This window comes from Neomonachus schauinslandi, chromosome 7 (genome assembly GCF_002201575.2).
Source record: "Neomonachus schauinslandi chromosome 7, ASM220157v2, whole genome shotgun sequence".
Taxonomy (NCBI): domain Eukaryota; kingdom Metazoa; phylum Chordata; class Mammalia; order Carnivora; family Phocidae; genus Neomonachus; species Neomonachus schauinslandi.
In genome coordinates, this window is record NC_058409.1 from 108,172,995 (window position 1) to 108,194,745 (window position 21,751).

General features: G+C 50.7%; 1 protein-coding gene across 2 annotated transcripts in view; it reads left to right on the plus strand.

Moving 5' to 3' along the window:
• The window catches only part of SPARC (secreted protein acidic and cysteine rich), a 22,918-nt gene extending 1,684 nt beyond the window's left edge, over window positions 1–21,234 (plus strand). The window contains exons 2-10 of one of the 2 annotated variants that reach the window (XM_021701028.1): window positions 8,448–8,517; window positions 9,794–9,859; window positions 10,481–10,568; window positions 12,056–12,177; window positions 14,144–14,264; window positions 16,135–16,268; window positions 16,958–17,106; window positions 19,418–19,566; window positions 20,032–21,234. In XM_021701028.1, the coding sequence (XP_021556703.1) occupies window positions 8,461–8,517; window positions 9,794–9,859; window positions 10,481–10,568; window positions 12,056–12,177; window positions 14,144–14,264; window positions 16,135–16,268; window positions 16,958–17,106; window positions 19,418–19,566; window positions 20,032–20,060 (915 nt within the window). In that variant the 5' untranslated portion in view covers window positions 8,448–8,460 and the 3' untranslated portion in view covers window positions 20,061–21,234. The remainder of the gene's footprint in view (window positions 1–8,447; window positions 8,518–9,793; window positions 9,860–10,480; window positions 10,569–12,055; window positions 12,178–14,143; window positions 14,265–16,134; window positions 16,269–16,957; window positions 17,107–19,417; window positions 19,567–20,031) is intronic. The other variant, XM_044917140.1, reaches the window with a different exon arrangement.
• Window positions 21,235–21,751: the final 517 nt, after the last annotated feature.

Genomic DNA, 21,751 nt, shown 5'->3' on the forward strand with positions numbered 1-21,751 from the left:
ATTCACAGCCTTTAGTCTTAAGATATACTCAAATGGATGTACTACTTCCCAAAGAGCCAGAGGGCATGATGATGTGGAAGATGGAGTGTGGGACTGGGAGCAGATGTGTATTTGCAGGAGGATAAACAATTTTGAAAGGGAGTGGTTGGGGGAAGAGAGGGTTAACTCACAGTGCTCAGCTGCCACATCGACAAAGCTCAAAGCAGAGGGAGGGGGGAGGGGGGAGGGGAAGGGGGAAGGGGGGAGGGGGAAGGGGGGGGGGGGGAGGGGGAAGGGGTGCCTGGAGAAGGAATCAACTTTTGAAACTTTCTCCAAGTCCCACCCACAGAAAGGCTCTTCTTTGCCATGACTCATTCTGGGAGGAATGTGAGTTGCCACGGTAACCTTTTTTCAGGGTCTCTGCCTGCTGGCTGGGAGGGGACATTGAAACACTCAGAACATCAGGCTCAGTCTGAATGTCCCCCACCCCACTCACTCCCCAAATATCAGGACAGCAAACTCTAGGTCCTGCCCTGCTGATCTCCCAGGATCGCGGGGTAGCTGTGGGGCCGTGATGAGCCTCCCTGGGCCAGTGTTTGAAGACCAGAGTTGTAGTTGCACGGCTGTTCGGGAGGTGCCCTTTGACCTTGAACTAATAGATTCTCTGTTCTGAGCCCCAGTTTATTCCTTGGTTAAAGAGCAATAACAATGGTCACTTCGAGGCGGTACAGTGTGGAAGAAATGGGATGATACACAGGAAGCACTTGGTACACTGTGGCCCCCCAACCCCCCAAGCGGTGGATTTTTAGAACCGATAAACATGGTATCCAAAGACTTGGTGAAATCATTTCCATCTTTTTTGTCTGGCAGCTCTGTCATCTTGGGGTTTGTATATAACTTCTCTTTATTAAAAGTGCTAATAGGCACATTTAAACAAAATAAGTGTTTAAATCCATTTTGATTTGGGCACCTTCGTATTTCCCAAGAGTGTTGTATCCTCCAGTGTGAAAAGAGCATTGGCCAAGGCGATGGTAGAGGCGAGTCATAACTCGCACTGAGTGACAGTGGGTAAGACCCTTCCCCTCTCTGGGCCTCCTTTTCCTAATCTGTTAAATGGGGAATCTAGATGGTCTCCAGGGGCCCTTCCAGGTCTGAAGTCCTGCGAACCTAAATCCCAGAGATTGCTTTCATGAGAAGAAATAGCTGGCCTACGTTTTTAACCTCCTCCGTGCCCCTAGTTGGAAAGGAAACAAGAGAGGAGGGGCTAAGGGATCTTGGGTTGTGTAACAGTCCTGCTAAAATCTGTATTCCTCTGTAGAGACTTGTCAACCAAGAGCATGGCTGGGGTTTGCTATTTACAAGAGCAGCTTTCCTTGCTGAAAATAAGCTATAAATAGGAAAGGATGGTGGAGAAAAGGCAAAGGATGGTGGAGAAAAGGCAAGAACTCAGGATGTGAGGTAAACGGGAGACTATTTGGCTTTCAAGGTTATTTAGATAGGTAGCCAAATGTGCAGAGATCAACAGGGACAGACACAAACCCACAAGGATGTAGACTGTAAACATCGATTTTACCAACAGGCACCCACTGGCACAGCTAAAAATAAATGCCTCCATACGTGCGCCAGTCCAGAGGGTCACGCCCTCACACACCTCCCCCTGAGCCGTTCGTTGACTCACAGACAAGTTCCAGGTATACAACTCGATGCACATACAAACCCTGGCGCTGACTTACCCGGGCCCCAACAGACAGATGCTGAGCCAGGTGGACACTCGAAGACCCCTACATGGCTTCACGTAGAGGTCCTCAAGGCCAGAGGTCCCTGTGATAGACACACTGCCAGGCAGTGCAGACAGGACTGCCGTTCGTAGCCGCACGCGAATGTGCACATCCAGACATGACTACAGGTTACAAAGAGGAGGCAGACGCGTCGTACACATCCACGACCAAATCACTGGTGGTGCTTTACAGGCAGAGAAACGGAGGATCAGAGAGGGAGGATAATCACCGAAGGTCACACAGCCAACTGATGTCTGTGCCTAACTTCCAGATGTTCAGACCTGTCCAAATGTTCACTTTTTCCCCCTTTTTTTTGTTGGTTTTCATCTGGTCACTTTGGTTTCATGCCCGTACACCTCCTTCTGAAGGCACCAAGCCCTACGGATGATCAGTGATACCAGTACTTCTCTCTCTTGGCTGGCCAGTGTGGCCTTTGCCATGAGGGCAGCACGAAGGGCTAATAGCGGCTGCTTCCCCCCGCTCCTCACTTCACCCGTCTTTAAAGGAGGAAAGAGAGGGCTGGAGCTGAGCCTTCAGCCGAACCGGGGGATTGATGAAGCTTCTGCATTTTCTCTGCAGCACAGAGCCTGGATCCTGACCCCGACCCTGAACTCAGGGATGGCTGGGCTGGGCAGAGCCAGAGCCAGCAAGCAGTGACTTGGCAGCATTATTTAGAAAAGCAGCCTCCTCTTATCCAGGAGGAAGAGATGTCTTAGACAGGAAATTAGCTCTACCCTCACTCTCAAGACATAGAGCTTGGTGTCTCTAGAGAAAAAAATATGGATGGAGATACCAACTCTGTCCAGAACTGGGTTCTTTCGGAAACTTGACATTAACCTATCTCATCTGGGGATCCCTCTGGGTCATCTTATGTTAGTCATGGCGTTAGGATCCCAGACTGATCAGATGGAAAAAGAAACAGGGCAAAACAAGGTGAACATCTGGATGTTTCTGAACATCTGGAAGTTTAGTGTCGCTACCAGCCTGCTGTGTGACCCTCGAGTGAGTTATTTTCCCCTCTCTGAGCCTCAATTCCTCAAAATCAGAAGCATGGCAAAGAGGTTTCGCGTGGCTTGACGACACCAGTCGTTGGTAGCGGCTGCCAGAAGAACTGTGTTCAGGATTCAGATGCCTCCCTGCCCTTTAGGGGGAAGGATCATGTGATTGATTAGTAATGTCTGCCACATGCACTGCAAGAGCAGGTGGACACATTTTCACCATGTATTTGCTATCTTTGGTATGTGACAACCTGCATTCTGATGTTCTTTCTCGGCCCCTCCTTTTGTGGTCACCCCCACGCAGCAGTGGCCCGTAGAGGGAGCCAAGGAGGAAAGCCTGAAGCTCCACCCTGGGCCTCTCCTAACCACTATGAAAGAGCGAAACGTGGCATCTTAGATGATTTTGTGGAACCTTAGTTAGGCTGATACTAGTCCCGAACTCCAGGGCTGCTTTGGAGTTGCCCCAGAACCTCTTCACTCCTAGGCTTGAGCACCCATAACACCCTCAAAGTTTCCCTTAGCTTCTTCCCTTCCAGCAAGAAATATTAAAATTGGAAGCAGAGTCAAGGGACAGTTTGGGAGGGATGATACTCTGAAAGGCTTCTGCCTGAGCCGACTTAGAAAGCCAGGGCTGAAAGAAACCTCAGGGACCACCTTGCCCCGGGATTTTCGAAGTGTGTTCATAGGAGACCCCAGAGATGCTCCAAGGCATCTCAGCGGTGTCTGAGTGTGGAGGACTTTCAGCCCTCATCTCAACTCCCCTTGTACCTGCTTTTGTTGTTTTTTGTTTTTAATTTCAAGCCGATTCATTGAACAGATTATAATGAACTCATGTTTCAACAAATGGGAAAGGCTTTTAGCTACTTCAAATATTGGACTCCGCAGAAGACCTCATTGACAGAGAGGGCTTACATACTTTTGACCACCACTGGTCTGAAACAACCTCCTCATTGTGCAGATGAGCAGGGCCAGGTGTGGTCCGGGGAGGAGAGGAGCCTTCCCTAAGTTTGCACAGTGAGCTGGGAGCAGCGTTGCCAAGACTGCATCCCAGGACTGCCGACGTCCATGTCACGAGACCACCTCCGAGGGGCTGTGCTTGTTCCCCGGCGAGTCCAAGGGTGGCCGAACTGGCTGCGGTGGCGCCTCTCTGGCCTGGCTCGGACCTCCTTCCAAGTCCCAGCTCCCTGGCGGGCCTGGCTCACAGAGGGGGTTCCTTTATTAGCCTCCAGACTTGTTTTTCTCATTTTGGGCTTGTTTACCAGGAACGTGTGTTTTTGGAACCCTTGTTTCCAAGCCAAACAGTGGGAGAGAGATGCTTGGTGTGCGTCAGCAGCCTAACTAAGAGGCCAGCCCGGGCCCCAGCCTTCGTCACTGTGTTCTCTGGAGGCTGGGCTGGTGTCCCCTTGACCAAGAGGAGCAATGTCTCCTTTGTTCCACCCCAACACCCTTTCTCCCTGGGCCACAGACAAAGAGCCAGGATTCTTGCCCTGGATTCTTGAGGGGGATGGAGATTCTGGGATCAGCGGATTTTAAGATGCTCTTCCAAACAACACTGCTTAGTTCTTGTATTCTCTCATATAAATCACCCAAGAGCCTTTCAAGGTAGGTGTATTATTTCCATTTTACAGATGGAGAAATGAATTGAGGCCCAGAGTGGGAGAGTCACTTTCTGAAGGTCACACATTTGCTAAGTGGAAGAGCGAGGATTTGAACCTGGACGTTCCGTCTGCGGAGCCCATGTGCTTGCCTTTCTGCTACATTGCATAACCACTCTTCCTGACCACTGGTTACCTTTATAACCACTCTGATGTGGTAGCCACTAGCCACATGTGGCTACTTAAATTTAAATTAATTAAAATGAAATCTAATTAAAAATTCAGTTAATTTACACTAGCAATATTTCAAGTGTTCGGCAACCACATGTGGCCAGTAGCTATCATACTGGACGAGGCATATATAGAATAAATTCATCATCTCCAAAGGGTTCTATGAGACTGCACTGCTCCATAAACCTCTTTCTACCCAAATCAGATTTGATGATTACAACTCAGATCCTGTGCTTCCCGTTCTTAAGAGCCCATGATTCCAAGACTCAAAATCTATAAAATTCCATGAGTCTGAGATTTCCCCCAGTTGTGACATTCAGGGACTTTTCAGTGTCCAGGGAGAGCCCAAAGGAGGCCCTTTATATTTTGAGGGAGATGAACTGGGGGGCTGGCTGTACTTTTCCATCCCCAGAGTCTTTCTAAAGAGAGAGAAGTGACCTCGGCTTCGGGTCCTGCTGGCAGCCAAGGACGGGTTTTCAGCTGTCTCCAGAGCAAATAAAGGCAAAGGGAAGGGACTTGATGTACGGAACAGGGGGAGGAGGTGGCGATGGGGTGGGGGTAAGCAGTGTCTGCCTTTGATGACCACCAAGCCAAGGGAAACACACCCCGTGTTCCTGCCCTGGCCCAGGCTGCTTTCCCTGCACCTCGGGCCAGTTCACAGCCCAACTGGGCTCTATTCAGGTGAGCACCTGGGAGGGATCAGCTGCCAAGAGAAACTGTGTGAGATGAAGAGCTGGCCCGTGGTGGAACTGGGCTGCCCGGGGCCTCATTCAGCCCTGCCACTCACTCGCTGGGTCTCTCGGAAGGTTTCCTCCCCTCTCTGGGCCTCAGTCTTCTCACCTGTACTATGGGACCGCAAGACACGCCTTGAGCCTCCAGTGGGATGCCTGATTGTCAAAACACTTTGGAAAGGATAGACACAGGCATCATCACAAACTAAAGAGATACAAAGGAAGGAGTTTTCATTTAATACCAGTCATTTCTACAAAGCTGTTGAGATTTTCACTGGGCATACCAGATTTAGGTTTGATTGGCAAAGGATGTGTTCTGAATGCTGGGGCTTGGCTCTGTGTTGTGACCTCCCTGGGGTTACTGTTGCCCCCCCCCGAGCTGTGCAGGATGGGTGCCAGACCTGTTTCAGAGAGCTTCAAGGAGGGGTCCAAGCATGTGTAGGAAGTATGGGTGTGCAGCTGTTACCCTTTCCTCTCATCCCATCATCTGGAGAGAAAGGCTTCTGGGACTGGTGATGGAGCACTGGGCACCGGGCAGAACCCCAGATTAGGAAAATAACTCTTTCTCTGAGATTTCGGGTCATTTTCTTAACACTGTCACCGCTTTTCTGCCTTTCTCCTCCACTCCCACGCCGGATGGAACACAGTCCCTGTTAGGCCCAACCCAACTCCACGCACGAGAAGGGAGTTTGTCAAGGCAGTTTGACTTGCAAGAGGCCTGAATGTTGCGGTTTCCTGCTCTCAACTGCAGGCTCATCGGGGGAAAGTGGGACTAAGGGCCCTCCCGTGCCTTGTCTGCCAGTGTGTCAGAGCTTCCCAGGGGACAGCACGTATGTGGGGCCTTTAGACACCACGAGCACTACAAGATTTAGAATTATTTTTCGGTTCTGGCTGCAAAACCAGCGGCAGGAAGGGTGAGCGTGCCCCTGGGAAAGACGTGCAGGAAGGGGGCGGGGAGCCAGACTAAAAAGCTGACCAGAGCTGGTCAGAAGAGGGGGAGCACAGTCAGAGAGGGGAGCGTGGTTGCTCCGCTCAGATGAAGGACACGGACTCTGGAGATGTTGGTTTTCCTGGCTCTTTAACCGGAAGCTTATTACATTTCCAGTCCTAGCATGGACTAGTCAAGTCCATGACATGACTTCTGTCATTGGAGCTCAGACAACACCTTTTTGTGTTTCTAGCTACCGGTCTCACTCTGCCCCTTTGACTTCAAACAGTCTCAGACAAGTCTTCCATTGATGCTTTCTCTTCTGTTCCATTCATAAAATCATAGGCCGGGGTTGTCTTGCTTGTATCTTCCAAATGGGAAAGCAAGCAGGGAGATTTTTCCACCTCTAGGCCTGGGAGGGAACAAGCATACAACTGTGTGGGGCAGGAACATTCTACAGCTGCCTGCAAAGGGAAGACTGGAAGACTGGACTCCTTTGGGAGCTGGAGCCAGGGTGACACAGTGCCAGGCCCCTAGGCTGATTCCTCTAAATTTCTGTTTTATTTCAAACATATGCCATGAAATAGGAGGTGAGGTTTTGTGTCTATGTTAATACAACAAAGGGCCAGTATGAAGTCTGCTCTTGCTCTGCCTATTTCTGTTGTTCAACTACTGCAAGTGAAGAAGGGTCATACTACAGGTAATGACCAAGACCAGCATGTGCCTGCAACATTTTAAGGGCATTTCAAGAACCCAGCCTACAACCTTAAAGCTTACCTAGTCTAACCCTCACAATAATGGAAGTGGGGGACAAGGTCTAGAGAGGACAAGTGATTTAACCAATATACCCAGATGGTTTTGAGGCAGATCAAGGACCCCTGGCATTTAATTCCAAGCCAAGTGTTGGTTTTTTTTCCATGATGCCAGGGTACCTCCAAGGTCCTTGGTTGGTTGAAAAGTCTTGGAAAGAACTAGGGATGATGAGCCCAATATAGAAGTTTGTGGGGGCAAAAGAGGGAAGACATGGCCACTGGTCACCTTGACTAAAAGCTGCTCAGGGGCCAAGGGAGCACTCTTTTGTTTTGTGTAGCCACAGGAGGAGGAACAGAGTAGACCAGAAGTTTGAGGGAGGCAAATTTAGATGCATACAAGGGAGTGCTTTCTAAAGCCATTTGGAAATAGAAGTCCATCTAGTGAGAACATGAAATAAAATGTCCCCACTACAGTTCCTCTGTGAGAGAAGGCATTTTGGCAATGAACCATCAGAGAAGATTCTGCTCCCAAATCCCTTTCAGTCATGAGATTTTTGGAGTGAAGAGCTCAGCATCTGGAGAGTGAGGTCTTAGCAGTGACCGGGGCAGGAGAATGTTCTAGATCTCAGCTAACATCCTTTAGCTGTGAAGGGGAAAGAGGAGAAAACATGAACACATGCAAGTATTTGGATAGTTTTCCTCCAGAGAAGTGCTGTCCCTCTGGGCAGAGCAGAGAAAAATGTGGCCACCCTCAAGTTTCCACTGGTCACACTCCGAGACTATTGTTCTTTGTTTTAGAAGGTAGATCTCATTGTCTCAAATTGACAGGAGGTTTCTGTCTATTAACTCCCCCCCTCCTTCTTTCAGACGGGGTAGGAAGGAGGAGGAAAAGGAAGAGGAGGAGGGTTAAGGGGATAAGGAAAAAAAAAAAAAAAGAATCCTAGAACATCAGGGATTTAAGGGTCCTTGAAGATGATCTGCCTCAGTATCGCCCAGGCTTGACTAGTTGGTGAACCACTATTTAAAAACTTCAGTAAGTGTACTGACAAAAGAGACTTTATATCTTTACCATATATGGAAAAATCTTTGTCTTTTGTCATAAATGGAAGGAAACTATAAAAATAAACACAAAGAAGACAAAACAACTTCACTGAATTCCAGCTGGATATAGTTTCCTGTGGAGGCTCTGAGCCAGAGGCCTGCTCTCTGTTACAAGGAGATAGATGAGTGCTAGAAAGGTATTAAAGACATCTTAGCACCAAACTGAGGCTTTTTCTTCATATAGTTGGGATTGGAAGAGAATTGAGTAGAAGCAAATTTCTCTCTCATTTTTCACTATAACTTAACATGCACCATCTAAAATTACCTCGCATATCACAGGAATTCAGTGTCAGAAGGAGCTTTCCATCAAGAAGCCCCCCGCTCACTCAGCTCTCAATCTTTGTCCCCTCACAGGGTTCCCAGCACCATGAGGGCCTGGATCTTCTTTCTCCTTTGCCTGGCCGGGAAGGCCTTGGCAGCCCCTGTAAGTACCCAAAGAGCATATCTGCTTGGTCTTCCTCCCACCACCAGCTCAGTGGCATCGAATCTGCTGGCCTTGGATGCTTGGAGGGGTCGGGGACGTCCCTATCTCATTATTTTACTTATTTTAAAAAAAGATTGTTTCTTACACTAATAAGCACAGGAGAAAAATTAAGATGAGGACCACTGGATGGAGAGTCTGGGGAAGAGAGATTTCCATGTAAGGAGAAAGTGAACAGAGGGGGCTGGTTAGTTTCCAAATCAGTGAGGACTATTTGGTTGCAAGCAATAGGCTCCAATCTGGCCAAATTAGTGGGAGAAAGGAGACAGGGGCAAATTATAAAATCAAAGGTGTTGGGGAGGACTGGAAAAGGGCAGGTTCAGGATCTGGGAGGTAAGAACAAACAGACCGTCTTGGAGATGCAGCCATCTGAATAGATCTGCTCCAGCAGTTTCACATCTTGAGAAAACGTGCCAAGAAGATTTAAAAACAATTCAAGGAGAACCGATTTGGTTGAGCTTGGGTCCTGGCCCTGCTTCTTGGCCAGGGGAGTGTGGAGCACACTGACGGACAGACAGTCCCTCCAAGACTTGCATGCAGGGGGCCAGTAGTGGTCATCCAAAGCTAAACCGGAAGCCATTACCGGAAGAGGGAGGAAGTAGCATGCTGCCGACCGACCGTTTCTCCCAACCCCTGATTCCCTCATCCTCTCTCCACTAGGAGGTGTGAGTGGTGGTAGACTCTGGCAGGTAGATTCTGCCAAAAGATTGGGCAGGGTTAGCATTACTTTTAGAAGCAGCCCCAGCCAGCCAGGCACCTCAAACTTGTATGTTATCTTGCTTCTTCTTACTCCCAAGTTGACATGGCAAGAAGGAATCACAAAATCACAATAATAATATACTTGTGGGAAAGATAACGACATCTGTTAACATGCATGATGTTCTTGCCCCATTGGTCTCTGTTTTCCCACTCTAAACTGAAAGGAGTCCATCTGCATCAGTGGTTTTCAGATTCATAGGAGTTCAAAGCAATGGAAATGCTTTTCTAAGCTAAATCTTCGATAGACGCCCCAGATATAAAATATAGAAATGGGGGTGCTCCAGAGTTCCATAGGACCCCTGTGTGTGGCTTATCTTTTGCCCTCATCACCCCACCCATGGCAGTCCCTGAGGCACAGCCTTGGGGATTTCTAGGGAGCTGCTCTCCTAGCTCCCCTGGCTGGAGGCACTTCAAGCTGGCCTTGGCCTTGACCTCTCTGAACTCCATTTTCTCTTTCCAGCAGCAACAGGAAGCCCTGCCTGATGAGACAGAGGTGGTAGAGGAAACCGTGGCTGAGGTGGCAGAGGTAGGTGGGTGGGGAGCCCAGACCTCCACATTCATTCCCTGGAGAAACCCGATGGGTGCTGTGGGGTCTCGACCCTGGAGCGGGGCATTTGCCCCTTCCCATGGGCACACGCAGCATTTTGGCATTTTGGCAGACAAGTCCTCCATTGATGCTTTCTCTTCTGTTCCACTCATAAAATCATAGACGTGAATCCTGTATGTCCCCCAATCCTGACACATTCCTGAATGCTTCCCAAACCTTCCATGGCACCCTAGAGTTGGGAACTATGGTTTTGAAATTTTTTATTTTTAGGCTGCAGGACAATTTTTCTTAGGTGATCACCCACAGTCTCCCCATACGTTAAACATAAAGGGGAAGCTGCTGTGGTATGGCTGCTGGGGTGGCAGGCTTGGTACCCCTCCTGTCCCAACACCCCTGGTGGCCTCTGCATCTCGGTGGGCCTGTATAAGTCCATCTAAATTCTGGACCCTGGGGGGCATTTGTGCGCCCTGCGCCCTGGGCCTGACACACCTTTCCAGCTTGTCTCTCCTCTTGTGGGACCTGAAGCTCCAGGCAAGTCCCCTCCAGTGTTTACCCCCGAGGGTAGGAACCATTTGACTCACCCTTCTCCCTCCACCCCAGGGACCTGTGGGAGCCAACCCCGTGCAGGTGGAAGTAGGAGAATTTGATGAAGGTGCTGAGGAAACTGAAGAGGAGGTGGTGGCTGAAAGTAGGTCCCTTTCTCGTGTCTTGTCATATCCAGTCTTTGCCCTCTGCCGTTTCAGCCTGGGGCATGGGGACAGCCTACGTGAGGTTCCTTCCTAAGGAAATTCAGGGTGGGCTCCTCCCTGCAGGGTGGGCTGTGGAGGAGAAACAGTGTTGACTTGGAAGTTGGAAATCTTCTCTGGAATCTGGGCATGATCTTTTTCATGTATAGCCAGGCTGTCTATGCTGTGAGTGTCAGGAAGGGATGTTCCCAAGGTGGAAATGGCCTTCTCCCCTCACAGCTATTTGCCCTGATGCCAAAGTTGGGTTTCATGTTCCCACAGAGGTCACAGGTCCCATGTGGTCACTGCGCTCCTAGACGACCTCTGTCTCAGCCCATGCCCCAAGTGGGTGCAGACCTGAAGGGACTCCAGGAGTTTCCACACACATTAGCTTATTTGATCTGCATACAGCTGCAAGGAAATAAGTCCTGGGAACCTGATAGAGCTCATATAATGCTACGCTTGGAGTAGGTGCCAGAAAGAGAGAAATGTCCTAGGGCCTCCGCCTCCAGCCCACTGTGCTGGCATCTCCATCCCACACAGTGGAGAGGCATCATACCCAAGGGGTTAACAGCATGGACTTGGGAGGCAAAGACACCTAGGTTTGCCTCTAAACTCGTTGACTCCCGCTGAGAGTGCCCTCCGACAGCCTACTTAGCTCCTCTGAGCCCAGCTTCCTCATCTCTAACACAGGACTGATGCAGACGATAGACCCTCACCCCACGGCTGGAGGGTTATGAGATGAGGCACAAGAGCACTTGGCCCAGTGCCTGGCAGGGCAGGCGTCCAATAAAGAATGACTCAAATACCCCACATCATGCATCAGGAGGAAACGGCCAGATTGAGCTATCACCCCGAGGGCATAGAGTTTTTGTTGGAGTGGAGGGGCATCTACTGAGTCCGTTCCTTCCCTCCTCCAGGCCCACCCTCATCCGGTGTTTACCAGACACAGCTGGGCTCTATTGTTCGGCATGGGCCCCAGGGCACTTCTCCCTTTTCCTTTACAGCCACTCAAGTCTGTTTTGCTTGGCCTCATGGCTCCCTGGCTCCCTGACAACAGCTGATTTTCCAAGTCATTCTAGAAAGTTTATTTTATTTATTTATTTTTGAAAGTTTATTTTATGATCCAAAAATGCCTCACTATCACTGAGGAACAGAGAGCTGAAAACATAGTGATTGCTTCAATCCTCAAGGGAGTTATATGGTGTCCAGTGCTTCTGGGTCCCAGATTAAGCCTGTAGCTCCCCAAAATGTGCCTGACCCTGACCTCACACTGAAACTCTAATCCCCAGACTGAGCCAATTTCTCCCTTAAGCGCCAACTGCTGGGCTCAGCAGAAGAGACAGGAGGACTCAGGGCTGCCCAGAGCGAGGAGTTCTGCCCAAGGATCCATCTGGGTGGGTTGGGGTGGACCCGGCGGTGCTAACTACATACCCTTGTACTCTACCAGACCCCTGCCAGAACCACCACTGCAAACATGGCAAAGTGTGTGAACTGGATGAGAACAACACTCCCATGTGCGTGTGCCAGGACCCTACCAGCTGCCCTGCCCCCATTGGCGAGTTTGAGAAGGTAAGGGCAGGGGGCTGGGGGCTTGGGCCCTTGCAAACATGGGGGGTGGCTGCCCAGAACACTGGTGGCTCGTGGCTCTATGGGGCAGCTCCAGTCTCAAAAGTCCCCTTGCTAGATAGTCATGGCAGGAAAGTGGAGGTAAGGCTCTGCCCGTCACTGAGTCCCTCCAGCAACCAGCAAGAATTTATTCGGCACCAGCAGGTTCCCAGCTCCACACCAGATCCAGAAAGGAATACATCAAGAACATCAGACACTGAGATAGGGGCTTTCTCGGCTTGGGAGCAGCCTAGCAAAGCATCAGGTCCAAAAATATGGGTTCTGGGCTCAGACTGAAGTTGATTTCGAACCCCATCTCCGCCCTTGTTATCTGTGAGATCTTTGCCGAGTGCAGAACCTTTCCAAGTCTCAGCTTTCTCATCTCTAAAGTGGGGATAGAAATAGTCTTTATTTCTTAGGACTGTTGTGGGGATTTGTTAGGTAGTACTTAGTACTTAGTACCCAATATATGCTATTTATTTATTTATTTTTAAGATTTTATATACTTGAGAGAGAGAGAGAGCATGAGTGGGGGGCGACAGAGGGAGAAGCAAACTCCTCACTGAGTGGGGAGCCCAATGCGGGGCTCGATCCCAGGACCCTGGGATCATGACCTGAGTTGAAGGCAGACACCTAACCAACTGAGCCACCCAGGCGCCCCCCAATATATGCTATTTAGAAAAAAATCTTTCAAACCCATCCATTCTTCATCCAACCATCCATCCATCCATCTGTGCAGTTATTTATTGAGTGCCCGCTCATGACCACCAATGTGCTAGTCATGACCTAGCTCAGGACAGAAAATCTGGGATTAGCATTGTTCCCACAACCTCCTATCTGGGTTCTCCATCTTTAGTCTCTCCCCAATACAACTTCTCCCCTGGGTTCCAAATTTTAGCATCATTGTCAGCTCTTCCCTCCTCCTTATCCCTTTACCCCCATCCCACTGGTCACCAGTTCCCATCAACTCTCCCTCTGCAGTGATATAGAAGCAATTCGAAGGAAGTATGTACAGGAGGTGTGACATAAGGCTCCCTGCCTCCTAACACAGATACTTACTGCCACTGTCCTTGTTCAGCCCTCGGCACCTCTGCTTGGCCACCCCCACGTACAGAGATTCATTAGGAGGACTCACATGACTCAATGTAGGGTTGTACTCACAGCGAAGACTTATTACAGTGACATGTTAAAGATACACAGCTAAATAATAATGGAACAAGACATAGGGAGAGTCTGGAAGAATCCAGGTACAGGCTTGCTTACTTTCTCCACCTGCATGAGGGGTCTCACAATGCAGTCTTTCCCCAGCTACGGAGATGCAGCCACATGTGAGCAATGTTTCTGCTCAAGTAAGCCCATTAGCGACTTAGCACTCAAAGTTTTCATTGAGTGCTGCCTAGCACGTACTCAAATTCCAGACTCCCAGAAGGAAAGCAGACATTCAGCATAAACCGTGTTGTTTGTACAAGCAGTCTAGGCACAGTGAGGCGTTCTTATCATCTGTGGAAAGTTTTATAGCAGCGCAGGGACTTGTTTACCAGCCAAGGGCCAGCATCGCAAGCAGGCCTTTCTAAGCATAACAATCCCAGCTTGCTGTGTTAACTTTCCCCTGTACACTCTGCTTTTTTGCCATCCGCATCTTTAATTCATCCTTTCCAGAGATGCCAGGTTTGTTTTCCCCTATCTCAGCCGGGTTCAGTCATACCTCTACTCAGAGACCAACAGAGGCTCTCAGCAGGGGCTGAACATTGGTCTGGGAGCCCCAAGAGTGGGTTCTTCTTGCAGCCCCACCACTAACTCCCTGTGTGATCTTGGGCTAATCACATTCCTTGTTGGCCCTTTGTGTCCCCATCTCTGAAATGGGCAAAGACGGTGGTACCAGCGACGGGCTTTGGGAATGAAGGCGAGGTGCTCTCTGCTTTGCCGACAGGTATGCAGCAATGACAACAAGACCTTCGACTCTTCCTGCCACTTCTTTGCCACCAAGTGCACCCTGGAGGGCACCAAGAAGGGCCACAAACTCCACCTGGACTACATTGGGCCTTGCAAATGTGAGTCTGTCCTTGGGCACTGCCAGCCCCCCAGCTCACAGAGAGAGCGCTGAGCGGCTCTGCCGTCCCATGCTGTGTGACATCGGGCAAGTCTCTTCCCCTCTCTGAGCCTCTTAGGAGGGCTGCCGTTTACAAAATGAGAGGACTGTCTGTGAGGAGCTTCCTCTCAACTCTGCATTCAGGACACTTCCCAGGAAGGACTGAGCAGTTGTGGAAGCACAAGATCAGGGATTTTTGGAGCCTCTCACTAGCATCCAAGACAACTCATTCTTTTTCTTTAATGATGAGGATGTTCTTGTATAGGGCTAACCCACATCTTTACTGCTTCAACATTGTAAAGCAAAAATGATGTTCTATCTGGATCTATAAAGTGGTTTTTGTTTTTAATTAATTTACTCATTAATTAATTAAATTAATTTATTTAAGTAATCTCTACACCCAACATGGGGCCTGAAATCAAGACCCTGAGATTAAGAGTCACGTGCTCTTCTGACTGAGCCAGCCAGGCAGCCCTGGGCCTATAAAGTTTATTTTTAAAATATTTGAATTTGAATGCTTTAAGAGAGGGGGCATGCCTGCCAGTCCCCGTTAGGCCCTGTTACTCGGTGTTGCCGCATCCTTGGCCTTATCACTCCATCACATCCCTGTCTACTTAAGACATATGATTAACCACCCTCTTCTAGAAACTTGGGAGTCAGGTGTCTGCGGGAAGGGAAGCCAGGATGCTGTCTAGCTTTTTGTTAGTGATGCCAGGGCCAGATGCCACCGGCCCAGGTGCCTCCTTCAGCATTGGCCGTCTCCTTATCATTTGAAACACCCAAGACCACATCCAGTCCTCCACGATAACACCCATGTTGTGTGTCTGGTACACTCTGGCACCAGATGGCGCTGGGGAGAGCCACTCACCTGCCTCGGGTGTGCAGAGTGCAGAACGGTGGAGGAGAAAAGCAGGTTCTCCTGTTGTCAGCCCCACTCTCCCAGTTACGGGGCCTAGGGTGTGAAATGAGAAGGCACAGGAAGGAGGCTGGGGGAGGAAGGTTGACAGGAATCTTTAGGCAGTGAGACTGAGGAATGTGCCAAGGGGACTTTTACCAAGTGGCTCTTGCTGTCCTCTGGGGCATATTGCTCCCTTGCTCCAACTCCTAGTGTGTCCCCCACTGATGCTCCCTTCCACTCCCCCGCTGGTGGTGGAGAAGGTAGTGGTCCTCAGAGGGGACTTTCCCTGGACTTAGGATGAGGGAAGGACAGGCCTCTAAGCCCCGGGACAACCACATACCCTGGATGGCGGATGAGCTCTGATAATGTGGCCTTGAGCAAGCCCCTTCTCCCCATGCTGACCTTTAATAAGTCCAACAAGAGAGTGGACTTGGTCTGACATTCTGGGATTCTAAGTTCCAAAGATTAGGATGGAATCATTATCACGAAGAACGTTCTGGTGGATAAGCAGTCCTGACCTCCCCACCCCAGCTAAGCTGGGCCTATGGATAGATGTTATTCCTCAGCCTCGCAGCTTCGAACCCCTCCCAGTGGTTGGCATCCCCGGCTTGGGACCTGGGCCTCTGCTTTCAGGCCTCATCATGCAGAGAGATGCAGGAGTCACCTCAGCAAGTCAGATCAGGTCAAGGGAAGAGCAGACATGTCTTTGTGTCTCCATTTGCAGAGCATTCTTCCCTCCACAGAATCTCCTGTGCTCACTGTGGTGTGAAGAAACTGGCCCAGAAAGGCTGAGCCACTCTCTGTGCCAAAGCCTCTGACTGAAACAGCTGTAGGAGGAGGCCCTGGGGTGGGAAGTGTGGTCTAGCCAGTATGTTGGCCCTCAGGCATGGAGAGTCCTGGTCTGTGCTGACAACTCTTGTGTTTTGGACCCTAGACATCCCCCCCTGCCTGGACTCTGAGCTGACTGAATTCCCCCTGCGCATGCGGGACTGGCTCAAGAATGTCCTGGTCACTCTGTATGAAAGGGACGAGGACAACAACCTTCTGACCGAGAAGCAGAAGCTGCGAGTAAGTGCGCTCTTTCCGGCCTGTCCCAGGGTGCCTGCCTGGCACTGAGCGAGATGGCTCCTGGCCCCGGGCTGGCTGAGGTCCATAGTCCCATTCCTAGAACTAGGCCCCCAAGGGTAAGCCTACACCCCTGCTCTGATGAGTGCCCTTATCCTGGGTGCTAGACACAGACTTCTCACTGCCTTTGGAGGCCAAGAGTATGCATTCACCCCTTAAAGACTCTGAGAAGTCCTGTAATGAAGATACCTGCTCACTTTGTTTAGCCCAGTGTCAAACAAAAGCGACAGAAACTGCCCTATTCCTTTTTCCTTCTGAGTCTGTGGATCTTAGACTTTACTGATCTATCAAGCACTTGGAGTACTGATAAAGTGCAGATTCCTGAGCCCTGCCTAGGGCCCTATAGAATCAGTGTCTCCATGAAACCAGGCCCAGGAAGCTGCATTTTAACCAACTCCCCAGATGAGTTTGATGGGGCCGCTCTGTGGAGATAGAATGCTTTGAGATCACCCCAGGGCTCCACTCTTGTGGATGAGAGGCTGGTATCCATGTCTGCCACTTCCTTCCCTCACTTTGAACCTTGGCCGTGGCTGGTCTCTTCTGGCTCTGGCCTACTGTCCGCGGTGGAGGGGCCCTGACTGGCCTGGACCATCTCCCCTGAACCCTTCGTCACATGGCGTCTGCTCCCACAGGTGAAGAAGATCCATGAGAACGAGAAGCGCCTGGAGGCCGGAGACCACCCCGTGGAGCTGCTGGCCCGGGACTTCGAGAAGAATTACAACATGTACATCTTCCCCGTGCACTGGCAGTTTGGCCAGCTGGACCAGCACCCCGTTGATGGGTAAGGCCTCCGGCCAGCAGGATCACAGGGGGCTGCTCTGGCTTGGCGCTGGAGTAGACAGCGTCACAGGTCAGGGCCGGTAGGCGTGCTGGGTCTGGCCGAAGACCTCTCAGCAGCCTCTGCTGCCCCCAGCCCCGGAGCCCACAGTCTGTGTGGGGGCCGAGGCGGGAAGGACCGGGCAGAGGAGAAAAGATGCACACCCGAGGGGAAGAAAGCCACAGTACATTTGCACGCCAGAAGAAGCGGACGTCGGCGGGAACTGAAAATCCCCCTGATCCCTGGGCTTGCTGGCCTTGGGTATCCATGAGTTGAGGGAGAGCAAGCTAGGAAGGACGCAGACTCCATGGCGTGGTGCAGCGGGGAGGGGGCAGCCTGCATGCTCGCAGTCCTTCATTCAGCAAGCCCGGAGACCCCGCCCCAACCGGGCGAACCGGCCCGGGAGTTCTTAAAAAATCCACACAGCCAATCCCATCCTCATTGCAAGCCCTTGGTTTCATTGTTCTTGCCTCTTGTCCAAATGAGTCCCGAAGTGCCGTGCAACCCCACGGCCGAGCAGGCAGGCGGCTGTCAGCGAACGAACACTTACTGAGCATCTATTACCTGCTCGGTGCTATTCCAGGGCAGGGGATTTAACAGTAATCAGGGCTGGCACGGTCCCAGCCCCCGGGACGCTCACAATGTGATCTGCTGCTCACAATAGAAGGAAAAAGCGAAAAGGCCCCCAGAAGGCGCAGGTGGTGGCTTGCTGCATGGGAGGCCCCATGGGGGTTGTCACAACCCTCACCACAGCTTTCTGGTCTCCTCTTGCTGTGTGCTCTTGGAGGAGCATAGAAAGACGGGCCACCCTGTTTATGTGCCTGGGGGAGCACACTCTGTACAGGGATGCTCCTCTCTGGAGGCTCACCCCTCGTTCTCAGTCCAGGCTGTGTGCCTGGAGCCCGTCCACCCTGTCTGCAACCCCCGGGGGCTGGGGTCTCCTGAGCTCTGGGAAACTCCCTGCAGCTTCTCTCCCAGGCTCATTCCATGGCTGGGATCCAACTGAGTCACTCGCTGTGGAGGGGGAAGGAAAAAGTCAGGGGGACATCTGGAGCTCAGGCTGAGCAACTGGATTCCACCAGGATGAAAGGACCAGGAGAGAGGCTTCTGCCTCTGCAGAAGGGATGCACAGGGACTGTGCATCTGGGAAAGTGCTCCAGCCTAGGCCAGGAGATCCATCCGCCCCCTCTTCTTATCCCAGAGCTGCATGGTGACCTTGCCTGAGTCCCTGCCCCCTTGGGACCTCAGTTTTCCCATCGATATACTATGTAAAGGGAGGGAGTATTCCTTCTGGTTCAAACATGGTGTGATTACTTCCATGAGTTGGGTGGGGCGAGGGGGTCTGGGGATTAGAGAGAAAATTGGAATTGCAGTGCAGCCCCTTGGGGAAGAGTGTTTTCAGGAAAACTATTTGAGGGCTCTGGGAAATAAGGAAAAAATCCATATATGTGCTCTGGAGTCAAGGCTGGCTGGAGGAGCAGGAATGGAGGACAGTGGGAAAGAAATGAGAAGGCCTCTCTCTCGCACAGTATGATATACAAAAATTAAAGCTCTATGAAGGTTTTGGTTCTTTTGACCCTCCTGCCAATCCCAGTCCTTTCCCACTTCTCCCCAGAAGGCAGCACTGTCATAATTTTGATGTATCTCTTTTTAGAGGTTTGTTTTTTTTTTAAAGAGAGAGAGTGGGGTAGGGCAGAGGGAGAGAGAGAATCTTAAGCAGGTTCCATGCCCAGCATGGAGCCCGATGTGGGGCTCGATCTCACAACCCTGAGATCCTGACCTGAGCTGAAATCAAGAGTCAGACGCTTAACCGACTGAGCCACCCAGGTGCCCTTAGACTCTTTTCTGTGCATTTGTAGCTACATAAATGTGTGTTCACCAGAAACACACATTGTGTTTTATGGCAGATTTTGAGCTACCAATGGCAGAATATTTTCTATTTTCTATTTAAGTTTCTATGCCCCAATTCTCAGCCAATTAGGAAGCAGTTAAATGCATCAAGAGACCTTTGTTATGAATCCATGGGATCTCAGAACGGGAAGAGCTCTTAGACATTATGGTCAACTCTCCCTGCTTTGATGGAGGGGAAACTGAGGCTCAGAGTGGGCAGTGCCTGCTCTAAGTCACATAGCAGGTCAGTGGTACAGCAAGGGGGTAGACCGGGATCCTGGCTTCCTATTCTGCTTTCACGTCCCTTCCTTCTGCCCTGTGGGGCAGGCTCACTCTCGCCTGTCTCTCGTGGAGTGTCCTTAGGCCCTCCCTCTCTCGCCTGCAGGTACCTGTCCCACACGGAGCTGGCCCCACTGCGTGCACCACTCATCCCCATGGAGCACTGCACCACCCGCTTCTTTGAGACCTGTGACCTGGACCACGACAAGTACATCGCCCTGGACGAGTGGGCCGGTTGCTTTGGCATCAAGGAGCGTGAGTGTCTGAGCAAAGGGGCCACCATCCTCTCTCCAACTCCCCTCTGTTTTCTCTGTCATCTCTGTGTCCATCCTCTCTGCCCAGGTCTGCTTTCTGTGCCTAGTTAACTCCTTTTTGTGCTCTCCCTGTCTGGGCCGGCCTTGCTGTCTCAGGCAGTCTTGTTCATCCGCTTTCTCTTTCCCTTCCTCAAGCATAGCGCTCAGTCTGTGCCTAGTGCTATTTTGGGAGCTGGCAGGCACCTAGAGAGGGGACAGGAAGTGTAACTTGGCAGCGTGTGTAAGTGACAGGAACAGGCCAGGGGCAGGGAAACCAAGGTCCTCAGTCCCCAACTTCCTGGGTGACCTTGGGCTGGTCCCCTGACCCTTGGCCCGGGGATGGGTGGGACCCACTGACTCCTGGGGAAGCGCATCTTCCTCCATACAGGGCTCATTTCTAATCCTGTTTTCTTGTCTTGCTTTGCAGAGGATATTGACAAGGATCTGGTGATCTAAATCCACGCCTCCTTCCGCAGTACCGGATCCTCCCTCTTTGATCTTCCCCTTCCTGTTTCCCCCAATGTTTAAAATGTTTGGATGGTTTGTTGTTCTGCCTGGGGACAAGGTGCTGATATAGATTTAAATGAATACATTAACGGTGCTAAAAATAGAAATTGTAACCCAAGTCATGACATTCTTAGTTGTAACACGGCTGCCGACGCCTCTTGCTCACCCACTAACGGTCTCACTTTTCTCTTGCCATTTGCTGTGCTGCCCCGTGTCCTAGTGGTGTATGGGTGGGAACTTTGATCTGCTCAAGTCTGCCTTCAACACATCCCGCATCTTCAGATTTTTCTCTCCATTTCTCAGTTTGAAATTAATACTCACCAAGTTAGTCTTTGTGTTCATTTTATTTCAAGGTATTGGTTGCCAGGGGGTCATCCCCACGTGGCCTGAAGGAGGGCAAAGGGAAGTAATAGGCACGTGATGCTGGCAAAGATGTTTCTGGGACAAGGGCACTAGTGGGAGAAAGCCCTGCAGAACCCGCCAGCCAGAACCGCAGATAACAAGGCTGTCACCCAGAGAAAGGACCTGAGTCTGTGTTAGGAAAACGTATTAACTCTCACATAAGCCCAGTTCCTCACCATTCCCCACCCCCTCATCTTTCAGTGCCCTTTCTTTTCATGTTAGGCTGTTTGTCCAAACTTTTGGGAGCCGGGGTGGACCATCAGCACTCTGGAATCCACCAGGCCCCTGGAGGGTGGATCACCATACCCTGCAGGGCTTCTCCCCTCCTAGCTGTCTTTGGGGAATGCAGGACTGGGAGGCTGTTTCCACCGGGAAGGCCAAGGTCAAGAGCGAGGTGTAGAAAATTGTAAAGTAGAAAAAGTGGAGTTGGTGAATTGGTTTTGTTTTGTTTTGTTTTTTCACATTTGGATAGCTGTCACAAGAGGTCTTTCCCTTGGTTTCTAGCACGTTCCTCCTTTTCTCCCCCTCCCCACCTTTTTTCCTTCTATTAATCAAGAGAAACTTCAAAGTCAATGGGATGGTCAGATCTCACAGGCTGAGAACTTGTTCACCTCCAAGCATTTCATGAAAAAGCTGCTCCTTATTAATCGTGCAAACTCTCACCCCAACGTGGGGAGTTTGACAAATCTTTCAAAATAAAAAGTAACGACTTAGAAACTGCCTTCCTGAGTGATTTTGCATGTGTCTCAGTCTTAGACACCTCATTACCCTGACATGCAGACACAAGGATGGAAGCGTCTACACACATCTGTACAACTGCAAACCCTGGCAAACACACTGCTTTGGTGCACACACCGTGTCTTTATACACGGGGGATGTATTTGTACGCAGGGAATGTATGGTTCCTATAAGCACAAGTTCTGCTTACTTTTAAGTTTTTATTTATTTGTTGAGAGAGAGAGCAGGGGGATGGGCAGAGGGAGAGGGAGGGAGAGAATCTCAAGCAGACTCCCCACTGAGCAGGGAGCCCGACGCGGGGCTCGATCCCAGGACCCTGGGACCATGACCTGAGCTGAAGGCAGACGCTTAACGACTGAGCCACCCAGGCACCCCAACCAGTGCCCTGCTTACTACCCATCACCCATCTAGCCCATCCCCCACCCACCTCCCTCCATCAACCCTCAGTTTGTTCTCTATCTTTTAGAGTCTCTTACGGTTCATTCATTCATTCGTTCATT